Source organism: Rhyacophila brunnea, unplaced genomic scaffold, assembly GCF_057557595.1.
Source record: "Rhyacophila brunnea isolate RB1 unplaced genomic scaffold, BYU_Rbru_1.0 scaffold_9, whole genome shotgun sequence".
Classification (NCBI taxonomy): domain Eukaryota; kingdom Metazoa; phylum Arthropoda; class Insecta; order Trichoptera; family Rhyacophilidae; genus Rhyacophila; species Rhyacophila brunnea.
Genome location: NW_028233361.1, coordinates 6,570,565 through 6,591,906, shown reverse-complemented (window position 1 = coordinate 6,591,906; position 21,342 = coordinate 6,570,565). Strand labels below are relative to the sequence as shown.

General features: G+C 36.2%; 1 protein-coding gene across 1 annotated transcript; it reads right to left on the bottom strand.

The window, feature by feature from the left end:
* Positions 1–5,157: 5,157 nt before the first annotated feature.
* Sf3b3 (splicing factor 3b subunit 3) lies at positions 5,158–15,784 on the bottom strand. Its single transcript, XM_085959479.1, has 19 exons — positions 15,637–15,784; positions 15,034–15,309; positions 13,368–13,538; positions 12,996–13,190; positions 12,370–12,698; positions 11,697–11,842; positions 11,299–11,456; positions 10,707–10,883; positions 9,663–9,970; positions 9,412–9,567; positions 9,029–9,213; positions 8,755–8,921; positions 8,305–8,509; positions 7,988–8,124; positions 7,682–7,896; positions 7,168–7,466; positions 6,653–6,798; positions 6,181–6,455; positions 5,158–5,461 (listed from the first exon to the last, which is right to left on the bottom strand). Exons 2-19 carry the CDS (start codon positions 15,257–15,259, stop codon positions 5,321–5,323), a joined length of 3,636 nt encoding a protein of 1,211 aa, XP_085815605.1. The 5' UTR covers positions 15,260–15,309; positions 15,637–15,784; the 3' UTR covers positions 5,158–5,320.
* Between the last annotated feature and the right edge of the window lie 5,558 nt (positions 15,785–21,342).

Genomic DNA, 21,342 nt, shown 5'->3' with positions numbered 1-21,342 from the left:
GATAACAGGATCTTTAATTGCAATTTGTGAATTCTTTTACGTTGTGCCGCACACCGTGTTATAATATTGGCAAGGTGATTATTTTAATTAGAATAATTACCATCGCACCCAAGCTGGCATCAAAAACAACTCAAATTTGCAAAAGTGTCTTACCAAGGGCCAAAATTACTGAGGAAATCTGATTCGTCCACCAATTTAATGTGTTTTTTATGGTTTTACCGTTATTTGCCCCAAGTGTCCGCTGTTTAAATATAAGCATCCAACAACTATATTTAGAAAAAGGACATAACCATGATGGAGGCAGGCTCAGTACATTCAGCTCTTGGACATTTTTTTTATCCACCAATTAACTCACCTTCCGACTATATTGCACGAATGCGAATGGCACGTCAGAAAAATCCATATTGCATACAAAATTTAGATCATACATTCTTCAAGAAATATCACATCTCATCAAATTTCTCCTCAATTAGACCAGGTAATAATGCAGGGGATCTAGTAGTTGTCGACATTAGGCAGATAAAATATTTGCCTAATGGTAGCGTGCATTTCACATTGGATTTCTCTGAAAATTGGGAGATAGGTGATACCGAGTTGCTGCGAAAACAAAAATATGACGCCTAAACAGTGAAAGTCTACATAAGTTCCAGCTCCCAATCTCTGACGAAAAATTATAACACCTACAGGAAATAAAATTGGTTATTGAAAAAGACCACCATCCCTTTTATGATGCCTCACCCCACCAAGATAAAAGAAAATAATTACCTACTTATTTATTAAGACGATACTTCAGTGAAACGGCAAATATTTTTCAGCTATAGGCGCGACGAAATTTTGGACTCGCTGGCAGTCGGAGAGCAAACGCGAGGTGTGAATACGTCAATTTGTTTCGTGATGGCGACGGGGGTATTAATTCTTAAATCATGTAAAGATGACTAAAAACGTTACCCATTTACTTGAAAAAGCAAGCTAGCAATAATTATTCGCCAGCCGGCGAAAATTCCAAAAAGTATGCACGCATCTTTCAAAACTCCAGTGATGTATTTTGCAAAGAAATATTTTTAAATTATACCTGCTAGCCTACTAGGTACCTAGTAAGTAGGTAATAATTTTTCGAGCCAGGCGAAAATTCTCAGAAATGCCAGACTCAGGGAAGGGTATGCTTCGAAACCCAAGTACCTACAAGCTTCAGGTTGAAAAGCGCACCTTGGTCATTTCCAGTGAAAGAATTTTTGCAGATTGTGATATTTTTTTGTTGTTTTTCGAGAGTAGACTGAAACCTCGCAGACAAACAAAGGACATTCGGTCCGCGACCCTTAAATAATTTAATTAATAAATTTACCTATTTTATAAATATTCATTTTATACGCTGTACATCTTAGATTAAAGAATACTGTACATACTGTAACTGTAAAATGTATTTTGCCAAATAAAACGCCCTGTTTTCGCCGTAATTCCGCGTTGTCAATCAAGAACGCATGTCCCCGAAAGAAGCCAGCAGACGATAGCCATAACCTTACTTCACCCCGGGGGGGTTCAGCGCAACCTATGCCCCCCCCCTCCTTTCGGAGGTGACAAGATCAATGACGATATGTATTTGAAAAAATCACGAATCTTTCACCTGTAATCAAACACGTTGTCACATACTCAGATGCTGCAGGTGGACAGTACAGAAATATTAATGTGGCATGTATGTTTACTTACGCATTATAAAAAATACCTTGGTGAAGCTGATTGACCAAAAATTTCTTCTATCTTATCATACTAGACTCGAATGTGATAGAGGGACCATTCAAGAATAGATAGCTAAAAAAAAAGGTTGACGACAAGAACTTAAAAAATATGGTACTCCGGGATTGATTCCAATTTGTATGAGTGGCCTGAGATAGGAAGCCGTTTGAAGTGATAAAAATGTCCCAAAATACTATTTTTACTTTTCAAACTACTTACAAAGTCACAAATTCATCGCAAATGAGATAAAGAAGGTAATAAGTTGAAGTTGTTAAAAATTAGATGGCTTTGATTGCAATGAACTTGAGGGCAATGTGTAGACGTAGAAGATATTGTTTAGGATTAAAATTAAAAAAATATACAATGATTTAATCGTTTCTTTATATTAGTATACCTACCTGTAACTAATATTGAATTCATATTATTACGGGAAATTCTCATTAAGAATTATTTTTGCAACCCTCTGAAAATATTTGATGCCAATGTATGTATCAATATGTACCTATGTAACATTTTTAATTAGTGTCAAGCATTAAACATATATTTTTTTAGCTTATTTTTGAAGTTTTATTATCCAATTACCTCACATATCATGTTATTCCATCTTACCATATAATTACAACATATTGGAACATAAGATGGCAAAACACAATAACTTGGAAAATCTGTTTTTCTATCAAACGTGGAGAATCAAAACTTTGAAATACTTATTCCATATCTAAAACTCATTTCAAATACATTGTTACATTATATTATTTTCAAAAGACATTCGCCAGAAAGATTCAAACAAGCTCTAAATTTAAAACAGCTCTCCTGCACAGTTAACAATAGTGCACATATCAGGTTTTGCCATCTGATCACTGAATTATTCCATTGAATGACATGCATTAATTACATAATATTATGTGATAACAAACCTAAAATGTAATTGAAGACATGGTGCAATAAAAGCGTATAAGCTGATATGCTATTGTTGAGTAAAATATCTTAAAATCATCTATGATTCCTTCTTTACCCAGAATTAGCGCTCGAAATGGAAAAGTTTACGAACCGGAGCGCTCGACAAATTTGCTGAAGATATTTACATAGTCATCAAATCGTATGTGTATTTTATAAAAGTAAGTGTGTCAGATTTTCTTTCTATGGCCTATCTAACTCAGACGGTCAAAATATTTTTTCCACGGGACGGAGCGATAATTTTACAAAATCACGAGCCGGAACGGCGTTCCGTTCCATTTCGAGCCCTGCCCAGAATACATTTCAAAAGTTCCAAATTTCGATAACAGGTGGCAGTGTAAGGCATAGATTCATGATAGCCCTTATATGCTGTTTTTGCATAGAAATTTTAATACAGTTCAAAATGACGTCGACGTCAAGTGACAGTTCTGTCAATAAATAACAATACTCAAGGTATGAGCAAAAAAATGTGTTGAAAGCTTAGACTATAGGTACATCTAGACGCCACCTGCTAAATGAAGCTGCGTGCCGTGCGTTTGGTTTGTGAGCGAGCGAACGCATTCGTATACAAATGTTCGAGACCATAGACCATTTCGCTAGTGCTCGCACTAGACGCTCAGAATTAAATATATTTTTCTATTTTTATACGTTATATAGTATTTTTAAGTGGTCAAAATGCAACTATTAGGTAAAAATATCCATAATTTAAGTTATTTCAAAGAAACACGGTCACTTGATATTTAAATATATAATATACAAATAAATTATCAACTTACCTATGAAACGTAATACCATCTTGCTTATCAGTATGGTTACCACATTTTAATACAGCACACACAGCCATCTCTAAATATCAATTTTAGCAACACGCGCTCGCAGGTTATCGACACTTAGTTAAGCAAAAATCCAAGATTTGGCGGCTATGCCAACAAAATCTTCTACACATCTGTAAACCTTTTATCTTACTCTAGTGCGTGTTGCAGAGATTATAAGGGAGCCGAATACTTTCTCACTCGCACTTATGCATCATTTTTGTTCAGGCCTTGGTTGAAAGATGGTCATCAAACAGAAAAAAAAGGAATAGCGGAGTTATATTTCTGCAAGTTAATTTGAAACTGAATGCAAAGTACTTTCAAGTCAATGACATATTAAATGGACGACTCACTTCATACCCGGCGCGCACGAGAAATTGTGCATGAAAGTCATTCACAGATGTATAGGTAGATGTCACGTGACCATTGACGTATCCGTTTCCATTATGCGATACAAGCTTCGAGAATTTATAGTAATATAACCTTTATTGTAATGTCGTATTAGTGTCATGACTCATTGCGTTAGAAACAGATTCTCGGTTACTTACGACTTCTCGGAGATTAGACGCAAGTGAGCTCAGCGAATCACAGGCGACTGACTGTCCAATGGCTCCTGTCATTCAATTGCATTGAATAAACATTCATCAATATCTTAAAATGGCATTTTATAAATAATAAATAATACTAACACATGCAAAGTGATATCCCATCTTTCTTGGAGTGTTTAGTAGATTTTTTTACAATTTTTAACTAGCCACATTAGCATTTTGTAACACAATAATAACGGTGGAGTCGAAACCTGACAGTCAGAAATTTTGTATGGGCAGACCCAGCGGTGTCGCCAGACCGCTTGCAAGCAGAATGTTCATTTGAGCGTAGGATACCGATATTAAAATATGAATTTCGCCATCCGGCAGACCCGACACAAAGTGAGTGTCATTTTATTTTCTAGATGCTTCGTCCATATTAATGTCATTGTTTCAAGTAGTGAAAAAATGTTCAATAATAAAATGCATACAACACCGTAGGCGATGTAGAGGCATCCCAATCATACTATGAAATTTAATATTTTTAAAACTGCTAAGACAATCCTTCCAAAAAGAGGATTAGATGTAAAAAAGAGCTGAAATGATGGCATTGAAGCCAGCAAAAAAGAATGCTATTCAGTCTACTGAAGTTTTTAACTCCAGGTGGTGCAGAATGTCTTTAAAATATTATTAATTTGACAGTGGACATATTCAGGATAAGAGGCCATCCATGGACTGAAACCAGTGAATAAGCGATTTTAAATTATTTAATTGCTTCAAATTTGTATCAACTTCCAATAAATAATTCCTCAATGTTTATATTTTTTTTGCATCACGCAAACAGCTTATAACTTCCATGTACTTAGTGATAAATAAAAAAAATTCAGTTGAATACATTTTCTAGAACTAGAATAAATAACATACAATGTGTAAAAAAAAATAACGATATTTTCAAATACATTTAATTCAAATGTAAAAACTCATTGATTATCTCAGAATTGACTTTTTGCATGTATGCCGTTATTGCACGTGTCTTCAATTCTAATATTCTGAAAATAATTAACCATTCATTGTCTTGTTAAGGTCATTCAGACACGGGATGGGGATATAAAAAAAAAACATGGAAATGTAATTTTCATTTTTATTTATAAAAAAATCTTATATTACTTTATTAAATAATTACACAGTTTTGTCATTATTCTATAACTAATTACGAAACTACTATTATGTATTAAACATTGGATCACAAAATACTCTCACAACTATCAACTAGCTCGCCACTCCAAAGGCTGTCTAAAATGCATATCTGGTTCGGATATCTTCCAATTTCTTGGATACTTCGGCGGGAGTTCTTTCCAAGTCTCCGGAAATAGCCTTCTGCTTTGCCGTATCCAAAGAATTGAATTGCTCACAGAGATCTCCGTCAATCACGTTCTGAAATGAAAGAAACATAAAAATTATTCTCAGACCAATATTAGGCATTCAAACAGTAAGTTTGGAATTTATTGTAATGTGACTTTCCAAAACTATGAAATTGAATATTGAGAACTCAATTTCAACTCTCAAGGAAATTCATGCCTGAGATCCCCGAAACACCTCACCCATCAGAACGACGGGCGAGACATGGGGACGGTTCAGACATTTATTTACCACAAGTTTAACGCTAATACACCCAACTAAAGAATGCATTTGCTGACTACGCTGTGGTTAAGAACACTATTGTAAATATTAAGTGCAGAGATGGGTTGCAATAAGTGCATTCCCAACGCACATACAAACTCAATGCAACCTAACTTTCAACCATGTAATTTACTGTAGCATGGTAGTAAGATGTTCTTCATTATGCGTCAATTACATTGAGCTTCTTTACGAGCTGTTTGTTGGCGAATTTATAATCTGCCTGTAAAGTCACCCAGTGTAATCATCGAACAAGCTAAAATTTCGATGATTACACTGGGAGGCTTTACAAGCAGATTATAAATTCGCCAACAAACAGCTCGTAAAGAAGCTCAATGTAATTGACGCTTTAGCAACATTATATTAGTATGTGACATGAGTGACCGGTTAATGTAAAGTTATTGTCACACTGATTATTTAAGTCATAGGCGATTAAAAGAATGTAGATAGATATATTATATTTCTTGAATAATCACCTTAACTGGGTAGTAGTAACTCCGGAATGACAAATGATCTCGTCCGCACAGTGGCGGATTTTCACTTCGCATGTGCATCTCCAGATGCTGGAAAAAATCATGATCCTCCCGAGAGGTGAAGGGCAGGAGCACTCCCAGCGCACCGCTGAGAGTAGCGTACAGCAGAGCTTCAGAGCCTCCCGGAATGAGAGTGGCCCGCTGCAGCCATGTTACAGTCTCACCGACGTGGAACACGGACACTGTTTCAGTCTTTTGGGAAGCGCCGTTTAGTAAACCTGGCAAAAAAGAAACAGAACATAAAAAATCTTGCAACACATAAAATAATATTCATTGTGGTGTTCCACGTATCGTCAGATGGAAAGGCATATCATGGATAATCATTAGTCTAGCATGTAATTAGAAAGTTCATCATTTTCATCGGTTAATCAAATTCAGATGGATTAATTTGATAGTTATAGGAAATAGGTATTACCTCTATCCCATAGCGCCTTGTTCCCGGTGGGATCTTCATCTACATCGTCAGAGACGGATGTGGGCAGTCTCATGATAGCGATGTTGCCAAACTTGTCAGCACTAGCCACTGTGTCGTAGTCCAGGACACACGTGTTTGTAATCCATCTGTGGAAATTAATCAAAAACCATTAATCTTCTGAAACCATAACAATTCATTGAATGCATTATTAAATGGCTAATTAAAAATTGTCAAACTTGACAAAACGAATCAAAGTGCATAAGGCAACCAAATTGAGTTATTTCATAGTAGTTAAATCTGTGATTATAAATTCCATGTAACTGTTATCTAATCCAATATCTATGCCAAATATTCATTAATGTTCCAAGGTCACAAGCCAGTTAAATTGGATGTTGCTGTAAATAAGAACGTCTTGTGATGAAATTGTGTCTTTACTGATAAATCCTTGTTCGCATTATTTTCAAAAAGAAACCAATAACTCCTGCAATACGTAATGTAGACATAGAATAAATTACCTTGGATGTGTATCATCGGCAAAGATAATGAGTTGATTCTCCCTCTTCTTGTAGCGAACGCAGTAGACACTTTCTTGGACATCTGACACATATACACGCTGGCCAACAGGTTGAATGTCGATGATGAGGTTGGGCACGTGCCTGTTCTCACATTTCCGGAGAAGTTTTCTCCGACCGAGGTCGTAGAGGCGAAGGGTACGGCCCACTCCCGCCAGAAGACGACCCCCGAACCAAGCCAAAGCCCCCACTGCTCCGTCCACTGTCGTTCGGTGAACCAACTCTAGGGTGCCATTGTTTATCTGCAAACAAATCAGTATTAATTCATTTGACCACTTATAATTTAATGTCTTACTACAGTATGTGAAAATTAATAATTGGCATCAGAAATTATTGAATAACGCTATTTGAGTTTGTCATCAAGAATGTCAGGGGTGTCCTTATCTCATCATTAGCCAAATTAACTTTCTGCATGTTGTTCGTTCAATTTGATTGGAAATAATGGTTGTTGATTTACCTTATAGACATCCAAGAATCCTTGCGAACAGGTACGAGGGGAGAGATGTAGATCGATGGAACCGCCGGCAACCAAATGAGGAGTTGGAATTTCACCGCGAGGTCCCCACTTGACCAGGCAAACTGATGACAACCCTTCGTTTTGAACCATCGGCACTTTCTGTAGAGTCGTACCGGCCCCAACATCCACAACTCGCAGCTGGGATGCCCACATACCTGGAAAGATAATTCAAAAGTCAGAGAAAATTCACAACCAAAAATATAACTTGACCGATGTAGCGATTGAATTGATCAGTATTAGACATACCTGCACCAGCTTTGGGGGATGAAAAAATACTGTCAGGAAGAACGTCTTGAATGAAAGCATCAGCCATTTCTGCAGCCAGCTGTTGCTCTTCAGGGCTACCGCCGGCTGCCTCTCGCATCTCCTGGGCCATTTGTAGTCTACAAAATAAGTTTTTAAAATGGTTACTCACAAATTAAAACAGGTTTAGTTCAATCAGTAATATTTTACAACTTCAGAACTGCAGGGTAATCGTCATGAGACAATCGGTGTAAGTGTGTGATGGGTTTTCATCATGTAAAGGCTAATTAATATTGATGAAAAATCATAACAATTCTCACCTCCTTTGTTTTTTGGTCTCTTCTGTGTAGGCATTGTGTTCAGTCTCGGCAACAATGATGTGATTGGTGTCAGGATTGATGACGAATCGTCTGGGAGTGTAATCGAGAGGAATCGAAATTTGATTGAAGACGGCTCCTAACTTCTCCAATGCTAAAATTCTAAGAGTGTTTGTCGAAATGGCCACAATACCTTCTGCACACTGTTCTGTAAAAAGAAATTAATAAAAATAAGTAACATGCAATAAAATGAAAGGAAGAATTAAAATTGATTTGAATACATTTGTTTCCCTTCCTGGTATCTAGAGATAAGATGACTTAAATCAGAGTAAGTTAGGGACATCTTTCATCTCCGAGACCCTTAGCACCAATGCTACCTTTATTTTGTAACATCAGTGACTCTGGGCTCGGCCCCGGCGGGGACACATGAAATCAACGAGATATATTCTGTACCTGAGCTGAATCCTGATGCGTACTCCAAGCATTCATAAGACAACGGGGTGAGGTGGAATCTGTTTTGATGGTAATAACTGAGCCACGTGCGGGATGACATTGCGAGAACGGCTTCGTTTCCTTGCATGCGAATTCTAAACAATTTGACTGGACGTGAACCCAAATACCTGTTAACACAGAAAATTAGAATAAATATTTACACAACCATGTGTATATGATCCAATAGATTATAACATATATATTTTTTTATATATATATATATTATAATACACACCTTGTTCTAGTATCGGCTAGATCTCCTGTGATGGGGTCCAGAGTGGTTCTTAAAAGTACTCCATTTGATAATCCAATATTTAAATGTAGCGCAGGTTTAGATCCAGATTCCAATGGCTGTTCGACTATACATAGAGATTCTGATCCGGCAGGTAAAGCTTGCATTGATCGAGGAGACAGGCAATCCTGCAGAAAAAAATACATGGATTAAAATCCGCACTTACTTACAGAAGATGATTGAAAGTGAATAGGTTAATTGGCATCAGTTGAATATGAATAACGCAATTGGGTTTTGTAATCATAGAAATCAGGGGTGTCCTTATCTCATCATTGGCCAAGAATAAAATACATAAATTTTTTCAATGAATATTTAAATAAGCTCACCGATGGGTCGAGGGAAATGATTCTGACAGTGTTATCATTCAATCCAACGGCCAAAAACCACGCTCTCTGCTCACCAGGATTGACGGAACCCAGGGCCATACAGCAAACTTCTGAAGATAGTTTTTTGCGCTCAGTGTATTCATTCAGTTGTCCAGTCTAAAACAATAAACAGCTGACATTTAGATCAATATGATAAAGATATGATTTCTTATAAACATAAGTGCGACAATGAATTGATAAATTAAGCTTACTGGGTCCATTTCGAAGTAAACAAGCTCTCCTCCAGTCAGCGCGATAACCACCTGTCTTTGATTGACTGCGCATTTGACGATGGTCTTTTTGCCAGGCGCTTTCCATTCGTTGACTCTTTTATCGGCTCGTATGTGCCGAATACCGTCCGGATAGACTTGCACCAGGGCATCATTGCCGAGGGCGTGACAACTCAAAGTGGGCGTTGTCCCCAGGAATCCGCTGTCGGTTACCTCCTCCACAGTTTCTCCGATGGACAACACGAGGGTAGCGTTCACGAAAGACACAATGATGTAAGCATCGAATTCCTCTGTAAATCATAAATTAAAACCATACCATAATGACAACAGTCGGAAAACAATACATTAATCGCCTATTCAATGAATCTACTATTTAAAAAGAGAAATCTAATTCAAAAGCAAAGGTAAAATGATTTGAAAGATTTAATGCTACAAATTAAATTTCAAGTCTTTTGGTGGCTTTGGATCATCAAGCATTGTTGCAAGGTTAACGGACTGGTGAGGTCTTCCGATGCAGAACGTCCGTTGTAGAAATGTTGATGTTTATGGTGAGTGGCCCTACCTGAAGTTTCAGCTGGCAACAAGGGATGTGAAGGCCGCCCAGTCTGAAAATAAAAACCACTGGTGTTTGATATTTGTCGAACAACCAGGGTTTATTAATATTTTGTTTTGAGGGTGGTTTCCCTAACACTATTATAAACTTATACAAATAATTTTCAGTCAGGTGCTTTGAACATCGTGGAAGCACTGTGAAAATTGATGTTTAACAAAGGTTTCTACTATCCTGTAAAAGCGGGCAGACTGAACAATTCGCACAGTACATTCTGTAATCTTTTCTATAAAATAATATCATTGTAGAATCTTGATAAGAGCTAATTGTAATAATTAACTGATTATAATTAAGTAATTTATTTCATTAAGACCGATAAATTTCAGCATGTATATTTCTAATTATAAAAGTTAAAAAAAATAATTGGAAAACGAGTGTCAGTGGGTTAAATTCGGTTGTTCAGAGAAAATACTGACCATCCTTGTTGCGACGCACTGTCCAGACAGCGTTGGGGTTACCGGGCAACTCTGAAACAGCCATCTCCGTCACTTCTAATCCGTGTCTAAGAACCCTGAGAGAAGATCTAGCCCCGCGGCCGCACGACAAGTACACTTGAGGAGTGTCTTCTCCGGCCAAATCGGCAACCTGGCAAGCTGCAACAAGCATTTGAAATTGTAGTTTACAAATCGGTTTCGAATAATGGATGCCATATTATGGAAAGCGTAATTAATTAAAATGTGAACATTCAGATGGGTCATAATAATCACTGTCAGTCAGCAACACGGACCATAGTATAATCATAATGTATAAAAAGAGTGGTAAAAATGATCTGAACATAAATTATTATAATGTGTGCAGTGTACACAAACAAGGGTAGCTTTTATATACTGCCAGGGATTCACAACACTTTTCAGTGACTATCACAGATGACATGTACTGATTTTTTTGAATGTGTTAGTGTTTAAATTGTTTAAGATACAGGTGTCAGCAAAAATATTAACGTCATACTGTAGTCTTTTCCCGAATCCTATAATTAAACTTCCAGCGTATTAATGAAGTCATAATTACCTAATATGGGTGACAGAGAATCGATTTCATCAACGAGAACCAAGTTTCGGAGAGGTCTGGGAGCGAAGAAGAAAGTGTCTCCCTCTTCGAGAGGCATAGCAGAACTGAATTCCGGCTCATCGTCTTCATCGCCGAGGTGGGCAATCTGATAGAGGTAGCTGAAAACAAAAGACAATCTGTTAAATTCCGTTCGAATTAAGAGTGATTTTATTGGAAGAGAAGCTATTGTTATCCTCACATCAGTGTGTAGAAATCGCATTGAATTGCGATTTACCTTGGTTCAGAGAAATGATTTTTCTTGCATGGTAGTATGAAACCATCCTTTGACCCGTTGAGATCAAACAATGTGTATACCTGCGTATGACGGTATTCAAATAAAGTCAGTTGATGGTACTTACTGGTTGCCAAATTCTGCAGCGACGTACAGGAAACCTGTTTTCAAAACACACATGGCTGTCGCAACGGGAACCGTGTCAAAATATTTCAGTTTGATTTCTGTTACCACATCTTCATCAGATTCAATTGTTACTTTGAAGATATCACCCTGCAAGATAATGACGACAATGTTAGAAAGAACACTTGTTAACGTTAAATGAATAAAAATTCTTTGAGGTTGACATGTACAGAAATCATGTTTTTGCATTGTGTATTCGAAAGGAAAATTCCGACAAGCCCAAGGTGTTGAAAAAGTTAAATGAGTCCTGCACCTTGGTAAAAGAACTACCAATGTCGATATGATATCTCTTCCAGTACAACAGATTATTTGATGCCTTCCAATCTTATTACATAATAATTAATAATTTTTATAAATGAACCATTGATATTTTTTTTTTAACACTTACATAACAGGAAAAAAGAATGAAGTCAAAGAATGAATTGACACTGTTGAATTAACAAATTTCAAATAGAACATGGTCCCATCAAAATCCAAAACTCAAATGTTCATTTGGCTCTCCTAAAAAGCAGTGATTTTAGAAATACATATCACCCTTTTCCTTTCAAACTTTTGTATCAAACATCAAGAATGGAATATAAAAAGAAAATCTATGATCAAAATTAAAATATCCTCACTTGCTCAGTCTGCGCCAAGAAGAAAAACATGGACTTGGTCTTGTGGGTTGCGGAGCAGACGAAGATCATCCCCCGTTCAGGATCATCGAGATCGTTCCTCCTACGCGGGATGGGGCAGCGGATGTCGTGCTGGTCTCCGAGATTTTTGTAAGTCAGGTAGTTCTCAGAGCAAATAAGCACTCCGGAAGGGCCATCGTTGCCACCCGGCACAGTCACCAGGAAGTTGGCATGCTCCTCCAGAGGCTCAGAGTATTTTCGAACGACGTGATTCAATCCCAAGTCCAATTCATAGAATGTTAAAGTCTGTTGGGTCTTTTGAGCTGCTTCACCTGAGATAGAAATATTATTCTTTGAGCTATGACAAGATGTTCTTTAAAGTAGCATGTCAGATAAAGATTGACGCTAGATTCTTTCAAATTCTATGAATGCATATGAGCTGCTAGATACACTAACTTCCCATAGGTAATAATTTCAGGCCTAAAATTTTAGAAATATGTACTGATATAACATAATAATAAATTTGAACACTACAGAGTCATGTGTGGTAATCGATTTCACATATGCATCAGTTACACACAGTTCACAGTTAACACATGCCAAGTACGGGAATGAAGAAGCAATCTTACCACTAGGGTCAGCGTCAGCCTCCTCATGGTCTATCTCGAGGCAGGCGAACATGGGATTCTCAAATCCCACGTCCACTCCCACCATGTGATAAACGAGTGTGTTGGATTTGTGTGCTTCCAGAGGCGAGGAGATGGTCAAGCGAGCTTCCGCATCTCTGTTCAGAATGTACACGAGCTTCTGCTTTTCAATAGCACCTGCGAAGACAAATACTTGATTAGAATATTTAATTCTTATTCAATAATTTTGGAAGCCAAGAACATAAATCAGAATTGTAAAAGTACTCGATCAATGTAATTCAGTTGAAACACGGAACAATAAAAACATCATTTACATAAGAATGCTATCAATAAGTCAATCTTGTGAATACATACCAATCATGACAGCTCTGCCTTTCGGATCTATGGCGAGGTACTGTCCTGGCACAATCCTGCGGCATCCCGATTTGCCAAAGGTCTCTTGGTGGACCTTTTCCAGGATATTTTTGGCTGGGATATATTCCAGAATGACAATCCTGCCGGCGTCGGAGCCCACTACGATATAATCTGGAAGAAAATGAATTCAATTGATAAATTGTTTCTTTTATGAAATTTTAATGCTACTTATGCATTGAAATGTTTCACGCACGTTCAGTCCAAATGAACACATAGCGCATTCGGAAGCGACGAGTTGAAATTTTGTTTAATTTTTGCACTAGAGTTTCAGCATCTGTGCTCTGGACGCACGTTAGACGCAATGCGAAAGTGCAATGATAAATATTAGTTAGTTTTACCATCAGTTACGTTAATTAGTAAAATTAGAGCATGGAATCTTGCTTTACAAAGACCATCCTAGTCAATTCAAATGATTTTTTCCCCTATTTATTATCATAGTAATTTGTTTGCTCAGTTAATAAAACAAACTTTCACAAGAATAAAATTGCTTCCTATGGCCAACATCAACCTTGGTGAACTGGTCAACTCTAGATTTTAGAATATGGTTTTATTTCACCCAAATTTAACAAACGTTAACACAATCGTATTGGTTATAAAATGGTTTCAAGTGATATGTTAACCTCGGTAACTAGGTAAGTAAAACGGTTACCTCTGAAGAAATGAATTTGATCCTATGACTAATGTTTTTTTCAATGTGTTTTATCCAGTGCAAGAACCAAAACAGTCCTTATCGACATAGATAACCCACTGCGCTGTCCGCGTCAAACCGGTTTTTACAATCACCATTTTTCGTGATGAAAGTGCTAGCACACATAAATCTGTCACACATGGACTTCTTTTCAACATCATGTCAGCGATGCCAAACAAATGATTACATTACATGTATATTTTTACTATGATTTTGCGTCAAAAAGGTACTATAATTTTGAAGGATTTTAAAGATGAAAAATGTTCTGTGTAGGTACCAGTTTTTTTTTCTAAAATACTATAATTTGTATTAAAATCTGCATTATAAAAATACAACAATACTGCTTACCGTGAAAATTTTGGTAATGGTGCCAGAGATGACCGCATGACCTTTTTAGACCAAACCTGACTTTAATGTGTGATAATAACAGAAAAGGGTATTTAATATGATAATTGTCTGCGTGGGATAAACTGTTTCCGCCAAAGAAAATATTATGATACAATATGCGGTTAACTGCAGCACTATAACTAAAAAATTATAACTACTTTATGTACAAGTGTACAGTTCACACAGTGCATAACATGCTTTTCCACCTGAAGCATGCATGCAAAACTACTGTGCCAAAACCAGAATTAAAAAGTTTGTGATCAAATGTACAGCTATTCCTGAAGTCAACAAAACTGATGATTTTGAGCCAGTGCAAGGGGACCCAAGTGGGTTGGCCGAAAGTCTACAATAATCTGTCATACAATTATTCTACCTATACTCTATTCTGAGGAGTGCCATGTGCTCTACTTCAGAGCGAACATGGTAATTAACTATTTAGGTTAGGTTAGGTTTATTCACCACGAAGTGATGCAAATTTAGGCTAAACAAACATTACAAAAGAAAATATAAGCATGTCGATGAGATTCTCACCTTTGGTTCCACCAGTCAGTCTGAAGGCCATCAAAGACCTAACGATCCCGAAGATCTCCACCGTCATCAGCGTGTGGACTTTTCCCGTGTTCGGGTCAGGTCGCACCAGCTCCAAGATCTTGCCGCGCGCCAAGAGAATCTCTTGAATCTTGGTGCCGGAGAAATTGCCGTGGACGGCATGAGTGATGGCCGTCGCACGTTGCAAAGTGAGGTTATACAGGTACATGTTGGCAATGTGGTCAAAACACGTGTAAATCAATCACTCAGCCATCATTTCTGGAAGTAAAGAAAAAAAAAACACAAAATGAAAACGCCGGCAAGCCACTACGTAGACATCAGTTTGGACGAGGACTTTAAGTTACTGGAACACAATATTGAAAGAACGTTTCCAAGTGACATAGTAACGAATAAAGTATGCCCCTAATGATGCTAATCTTTCAATTAATCTTGCACCGATAAACGACCAATTAAACAGCAAAACGCTGTAGACTGGAGATACGTAGTGCTAAAGTTTACAAGTCAATAAAACAGCACGTGCACGTAAAAGTACAAAAATATTGAAATACAATAATACAAAAAGTAATTCTATATTAAAATACTTACATAGTTTGCGGATTTATCAACGGATGCCCAAGAAATCTGAAGATTATCGAGCGACCGCCTAAATCAAGCGGTTCACTCATGGAGGCCGGCCGGAAATAGGACGCGAGAAGAGCGGTTTCCTTCATTTTCAACTATCGGTCACGAAATGAACTATTTTCAGCGCAAGCGCGTTATTTTTATGAAAAATACGGATAAAATTGGTACTTATTTCTTCATTGTTGCCATCTTTGTGTAATACGTAAAAGCTTTTGTTTAGAAAAATCTGTGTACTTATGCTACTCACTACTAGATGGCACTTTTTAAAAGTATGAGACTAATAAAATAATAATATTGTATTTTTTTGATAAAGCTAAACAAATATTTGAATTTGACAAAATGTGTACATTTCTCTAGAAACGATAATAATACTTATATTATAATCATAAAAACATCTTAAAATATAGATATTATATTGTAGTCTGTACATAATTATTGATACACTGACAAAACATACCTAAGTTATTATGTCAAATAATTATATCAAAATAAAATATACACATAGATCGGTAGGTACATTAGAATAAACACCGGGTAGCAGTATTACCTGTAAACATTATTGTCGATGTGCTCAATGATACTATTTTTATATTACCTACGTATAAGCAGAGTTTTCATTGGTATTGTCTTAATTTATTTATGAAAATAACGAAACTTTAATTTTATTACAATACATATTATTATAGTGAATGCGAAATGCATATACGTGACTAAGAGATTTAGTGCAGCGCGCTTGCAGCAAAGGATGCAATATGGGTGTTATATCTATGAGAACGCGCAACAAAGACCCAAACTCCATCGCGTTCAAATTTACGTGTGCCAGAGACAGCGTATTGTTAGCTGTGCATACTTTTGTCAGACAGATAGTGTGTGTGTGTGTGTGTGTGATGTGTTGTGCTGCGTTACAGACAGACAGATAAATCAAAACAAATATATTATAATGTAATAGTATTGGTATGTAACAAACCACCAGAACCAAAGTTTCGTGTTATGTTCATTTTCCTACTAGTAACTAGATAGTAGATAGGTTTTCACCGTGTGCCACAAAATAAGTGTCTGTGTGTGTGTACCTGTACCTATAACCAGTCGTTACTAACAGTAATGTTATAGTTTAACGATCTGATCTAATCTAATCATAATATATTTATTACATCGAGCCATCATGGTTCATTCTGTATCCAGGGCTCGAAATGAAACGGAACGCACCGGAGCGCCGTTCCGGCTCGTGAAATTTGTAAAATTATCGCTCCGTCTCGTGGAAAAAATATGTTGATCGTCTGAGCTAGATATGCCATAGAATAAAAAATCTGACACACTTATTTTTATAAAATACACATACGATTTGATGACTATGTAAAATATCTTCAGAAAATTTGTCGAGCGCTCCGGTTCGTAAACTTTTCCATTTCGAGCACTGTCTGTATCGATGTTATGACAGCGACCTACGCTCTGTAGCATGAAGTGGTACCACGGTTTGCGTTCCCTATGTTACAAAGATAAAGAGAAATGGAAGAATTGAGTAATGATTGTTTTTTCAAATCTATGTACCTAAGTATCTTTAAGCCTATAAACTGTGTAAGTTTCGTTAATATTTGTGTAGTTTTTTAGTAATAACGGAATAAACAGACAGACAAAATGAGAAGACTTAATATTATTATGTCGTAATCAATTACTTCAATTTAATATATTAGTAAGACAGTAGGTATAGTTTATCGATTTGTCGTTGGATTTGAATTTGAGATAATCTTGCGACGTGCAATTATTCGTACGGTCAATATTTTATCCGGGGTACGTAAGGGCGGAGCGAAGTTTTGATCCACTATCGGCTCTATTGCGTGAAAATATAAAAAAGGTACCTACATACAAAGAAATCAACATTATTGAAACATCCTTGAATGACTTTGGAGGCTGTAAAAAATAACAATAACGAATGACTATTCTCAGTAGTGGCAACTCAGGACTAGGCAGAGTGTCTATGGAATTTGTTGTTAGAATATACCTACCTACCTACTACCGACCTCTCTTCAAAGGAACACCTGAGCTTTCATTATAATAGTTTTTTGTTGAAGGTGAATCGTGAGTGAATTCGGTATTTTTGAATAAACGATTCTTTCTAATTCGTAGCCTTCTTTCCTGGAATTTTTATCTTCCTTCGTTAGGTTACTATCTACGTGGGTAAAATTTATATTTATAAGACGTCTTTGATTCCTGAGTAATTGGTAATATAATATATTATTGTTGCATTATTACAGTATCTGTATACAGTATCAAAACCAGGAAACTACAGTATCTCGGCCACATTATGAGAGGACAAAAGTACAGCATTCCCCAACTTGTCATTCAAGGAAAGATCAATGGTAAGCGTAGCAGAGGACGACGCCGCATTTCGTGGCTTACGAACCTCCGTGATTGGAATGAGTGCAGCTCCACTGAACTGTTCCGGGTAGCAGACGACACATCCAAGATCACTAGGGGTTGGCACAATAAGAAGAAGATTCGAGAATGGATGAAAAGGCATTGGGTTCTCATACGGGGATCACAATTTAGTAATAGGTAATAGGTATTTACATATATCTATGTGAAATGCTGATATGTCTCAAGTCTGTGTGTTTTTGTGAATAAGATGTGTTTCACTACTGTAATAAATGGGCCTCGTGGCATGGTATGTATACCCAGGGTAAAATTGCTGTTAAATCGAATTTCTGATCTAGGGTTATATATTATAGGCCGATTTGATGTTAGTTTCAGAGATTTTGTTATGCTTATAAGTACCAAGGTACTTACTACTTTTATGAGATATATGTACGTACGAATCTTTTAAAGATTTTGTTACAAAATAATAATTAATTGTGTGACTGGTTTCAATTGTCTGTTTTAAATTTTCTGACGAATCGACTGCGTCATCTGCGTCAAAGAAAATCGCCGCGATCTCCAATGGATTTGGACAGATTGTGAGCTCAATTTTGCCGCCCCTATTGAATTGCCTGCGCCCACAGGACGCAGTAATACCTAACTACCAACTGATATTATACCTAATAATATATCAGCACAAGGTAAAAGCAAAACCAAACTAGCTTTATGTGCCATATTGTAACCGCTCTAATTAATTGAAGTACTCCACTTTATATTGATTGGCCGTGCTGTCACAAAGTTAGATATGGCGGATGAGTATGTAAATAGCGAGGGAAAAGTTGACAGTTGGCGCGTAATCATCATTTTTGATGCCGGCACAGCTGTTCCGATGTTACGCACTCACTAGAGATGTGCACGTATAATTCACAAACATGACGTTACATCGATACTTTTCTGTAGTTATTTCGATTAATTTATATTGATACATTCCATTTTTTCTTGATAGCATCAACACTATATTATTATTACCTAGTGTTTTGCGTATCGTTATACATTAAATTAGTGTTAGGTATCTCGATCGCCATAAATAAGCTGAGATCCACTGCTGGACGAAGGCCTGCCTAGATTCTCCCAATCATTCCGGTCATCAGATTTCTGTCTCTAAGTGTTTCTACCGAATTCATTAATCCAAAGTGCTATGTACCCGATTGCTGCATCTTGGACACTTAATTCATTTTATTTCATTTGTTATGTGATTGAATCTCATAGAAATTATTTTTAAAATTATCTTATTATTAATTATTTTGAACAAACGTGGAGCCATATATAATAATATTATGGGCAAATGTGTTAGGCGCTGCTGCAACAGCCATTTGTATGGATTGCTACAGACATCTTGACATCACGGGATATAAACTCAATACAAAATAACGCCCGGATTCACTAGCAAATAATCCATATAATACAATGTTGAAGAGAGACGCGATACGCTTATACGATATATTATGTCGTTGGCATATTGAATAAATTATTTTTATTTGATTCTATAAATACGTCAATATAAAAAAAATTTTTTTAAGAAGATTAATTTTTTTAAATAATCGCCTATTATGGAGTCTTTGCCACTGGTGCCTACATATTTCCGAACACAAAATTCATAGCATTAACCACCTGTCAATATTCAAAACTATAAACTGTAGAATTAAAAACTAGTCCAAAACAATATTATATTTGCTTGTAAACAAATCTCACAATTTTTTGTAACTTAACACGTGTTTATACTTCAAGATATTGATTGCTGCCAGCTTAAATGTAGATTGGATAGTCAAGTACACATTTTTGTTATTTAATCAACATAACATTGTACGAAACCACACGTGGCTGTTTCCTATGAAACATTAAAATATTGGGCGCAAACATGGCCATACTTGCTTATTTTGTCACTGCATTTTCGCATGTTTTACAATTGCAGAGGTATACAAAAAAATATTGACATTCGTATACGGTTTCTACACACGGTTTATTTGTTTACGGGTAGATGTCGGTATTGACTAGGCTTAACACGAAAATTGAATTCTCGTTATTATTATGCTAGTTGCTGATAAAGCTTAGATACCTACGGATATTTTCGATTTAAGTAATACTAATAACGATATCTATTCAGTATTATATTTTTTTTTGAGTTCTCATCTCTATTCACGAGTTCCGCAGATAGGGAAACCTTTCAGCGCTAATGAATGACGCTATTATTGCAATTTTGTTTTTACGCACTCAGTCAGCTGTTAAATGTAGGTATATTTAAAAGTAAAAGTGATTTAAATTTAAATAATTTGTATTTAATACGGTTTACGATTTTGAACATAATCATTGTTTTGCGAACTCCGTTGGCTGCTGAATGACTACGCCGTTGTGAAATATTACTCTTTTACGATGATTAGATGTTCTATTCCTATTCGATACAATCTTCAGAGAGTGAGATTGAAGAAGAGGAATGAAAAATGGAAACATGAATATTAATTCTATCACGTTTATTTGGGTCCAACATATTATAATAATATGTACGTAGGTAGGCTGTAGGAGGTAGGCTGTTAAGATCAACCATACATAGTGCACACTAAACTTTGTCAGTCATACGTATTAGTTTTCATTGAAATAAGACTACAATTTACAGATGGTTTAGTTTTTAAAATTCAATTTAACCTTGCGAAACCAAGCCATAATAGATAATAGTCAAAAAATACTCTTCTATCTATAAAATATCTAAAATTATGTAATTAAATCACATATAACTTTGAATAATTTTTAGTTAAAATCATATGTGATTAACTATTATAGTTTGCTTTATGCAGGGCTTAATGAATTAAAAAAAAAATACCAACACATTTGTAATAATAATATGTATTCTTAATCCAATGAAAACAAATACATAAGAATGAATAAAAAAGTGTCCACAATTTTCTCGTATCGCCCAGAATATACCAAAACTAGTATGGACTGTAAAAACTAACCAACCCCGTCTATAAATTGCAGTCTTTAGTTCATTAAAAACAAATGCGTATGATTAACAAAGTTTAATATGCACTATTTATGGCGGATCTTAACAGCCTACCTCCACCCTTCGCTACTGGTACGTAGGTATCTCAATAATTGAGAAAAAAGTCTATTTTTCGCAGCAGCGATTTGAGCTATGAAATTTTTGACTTCGTACCTAAACACTATCATATAGAATATATCAATACAGAATAGATCAACACTAAAAATCGGTTTCAAATGATGAATAAATACTCTTTAGTTTATATTTTAATCTATTATAATTCA

Bases quoted from the DNA above. Each gene is read 5' to 3' on its own strand.
- Sf3b3 (XM_085959479.1), bottom strand. From the start codon at position 15,259: ATGTACCTGTATAACCTCACTTTGCAACGTGCGACGGCCATCACTCAT. The intron at 12,699-12,995 runs GTAAGATTGCTT...TTTCTATCTCAG, and splicing joins GGCTGACGCTGACCCTAGTG to GTGAAGCAGCTCAAAAGACC. The intron at 9,214-9,411 runs GTGAGCTTATTT...TTTTTTCTGCAG, and splicing joins TCATTTCCCTCGACCCATCG to GATTGCCTGTCTCCTCGATC.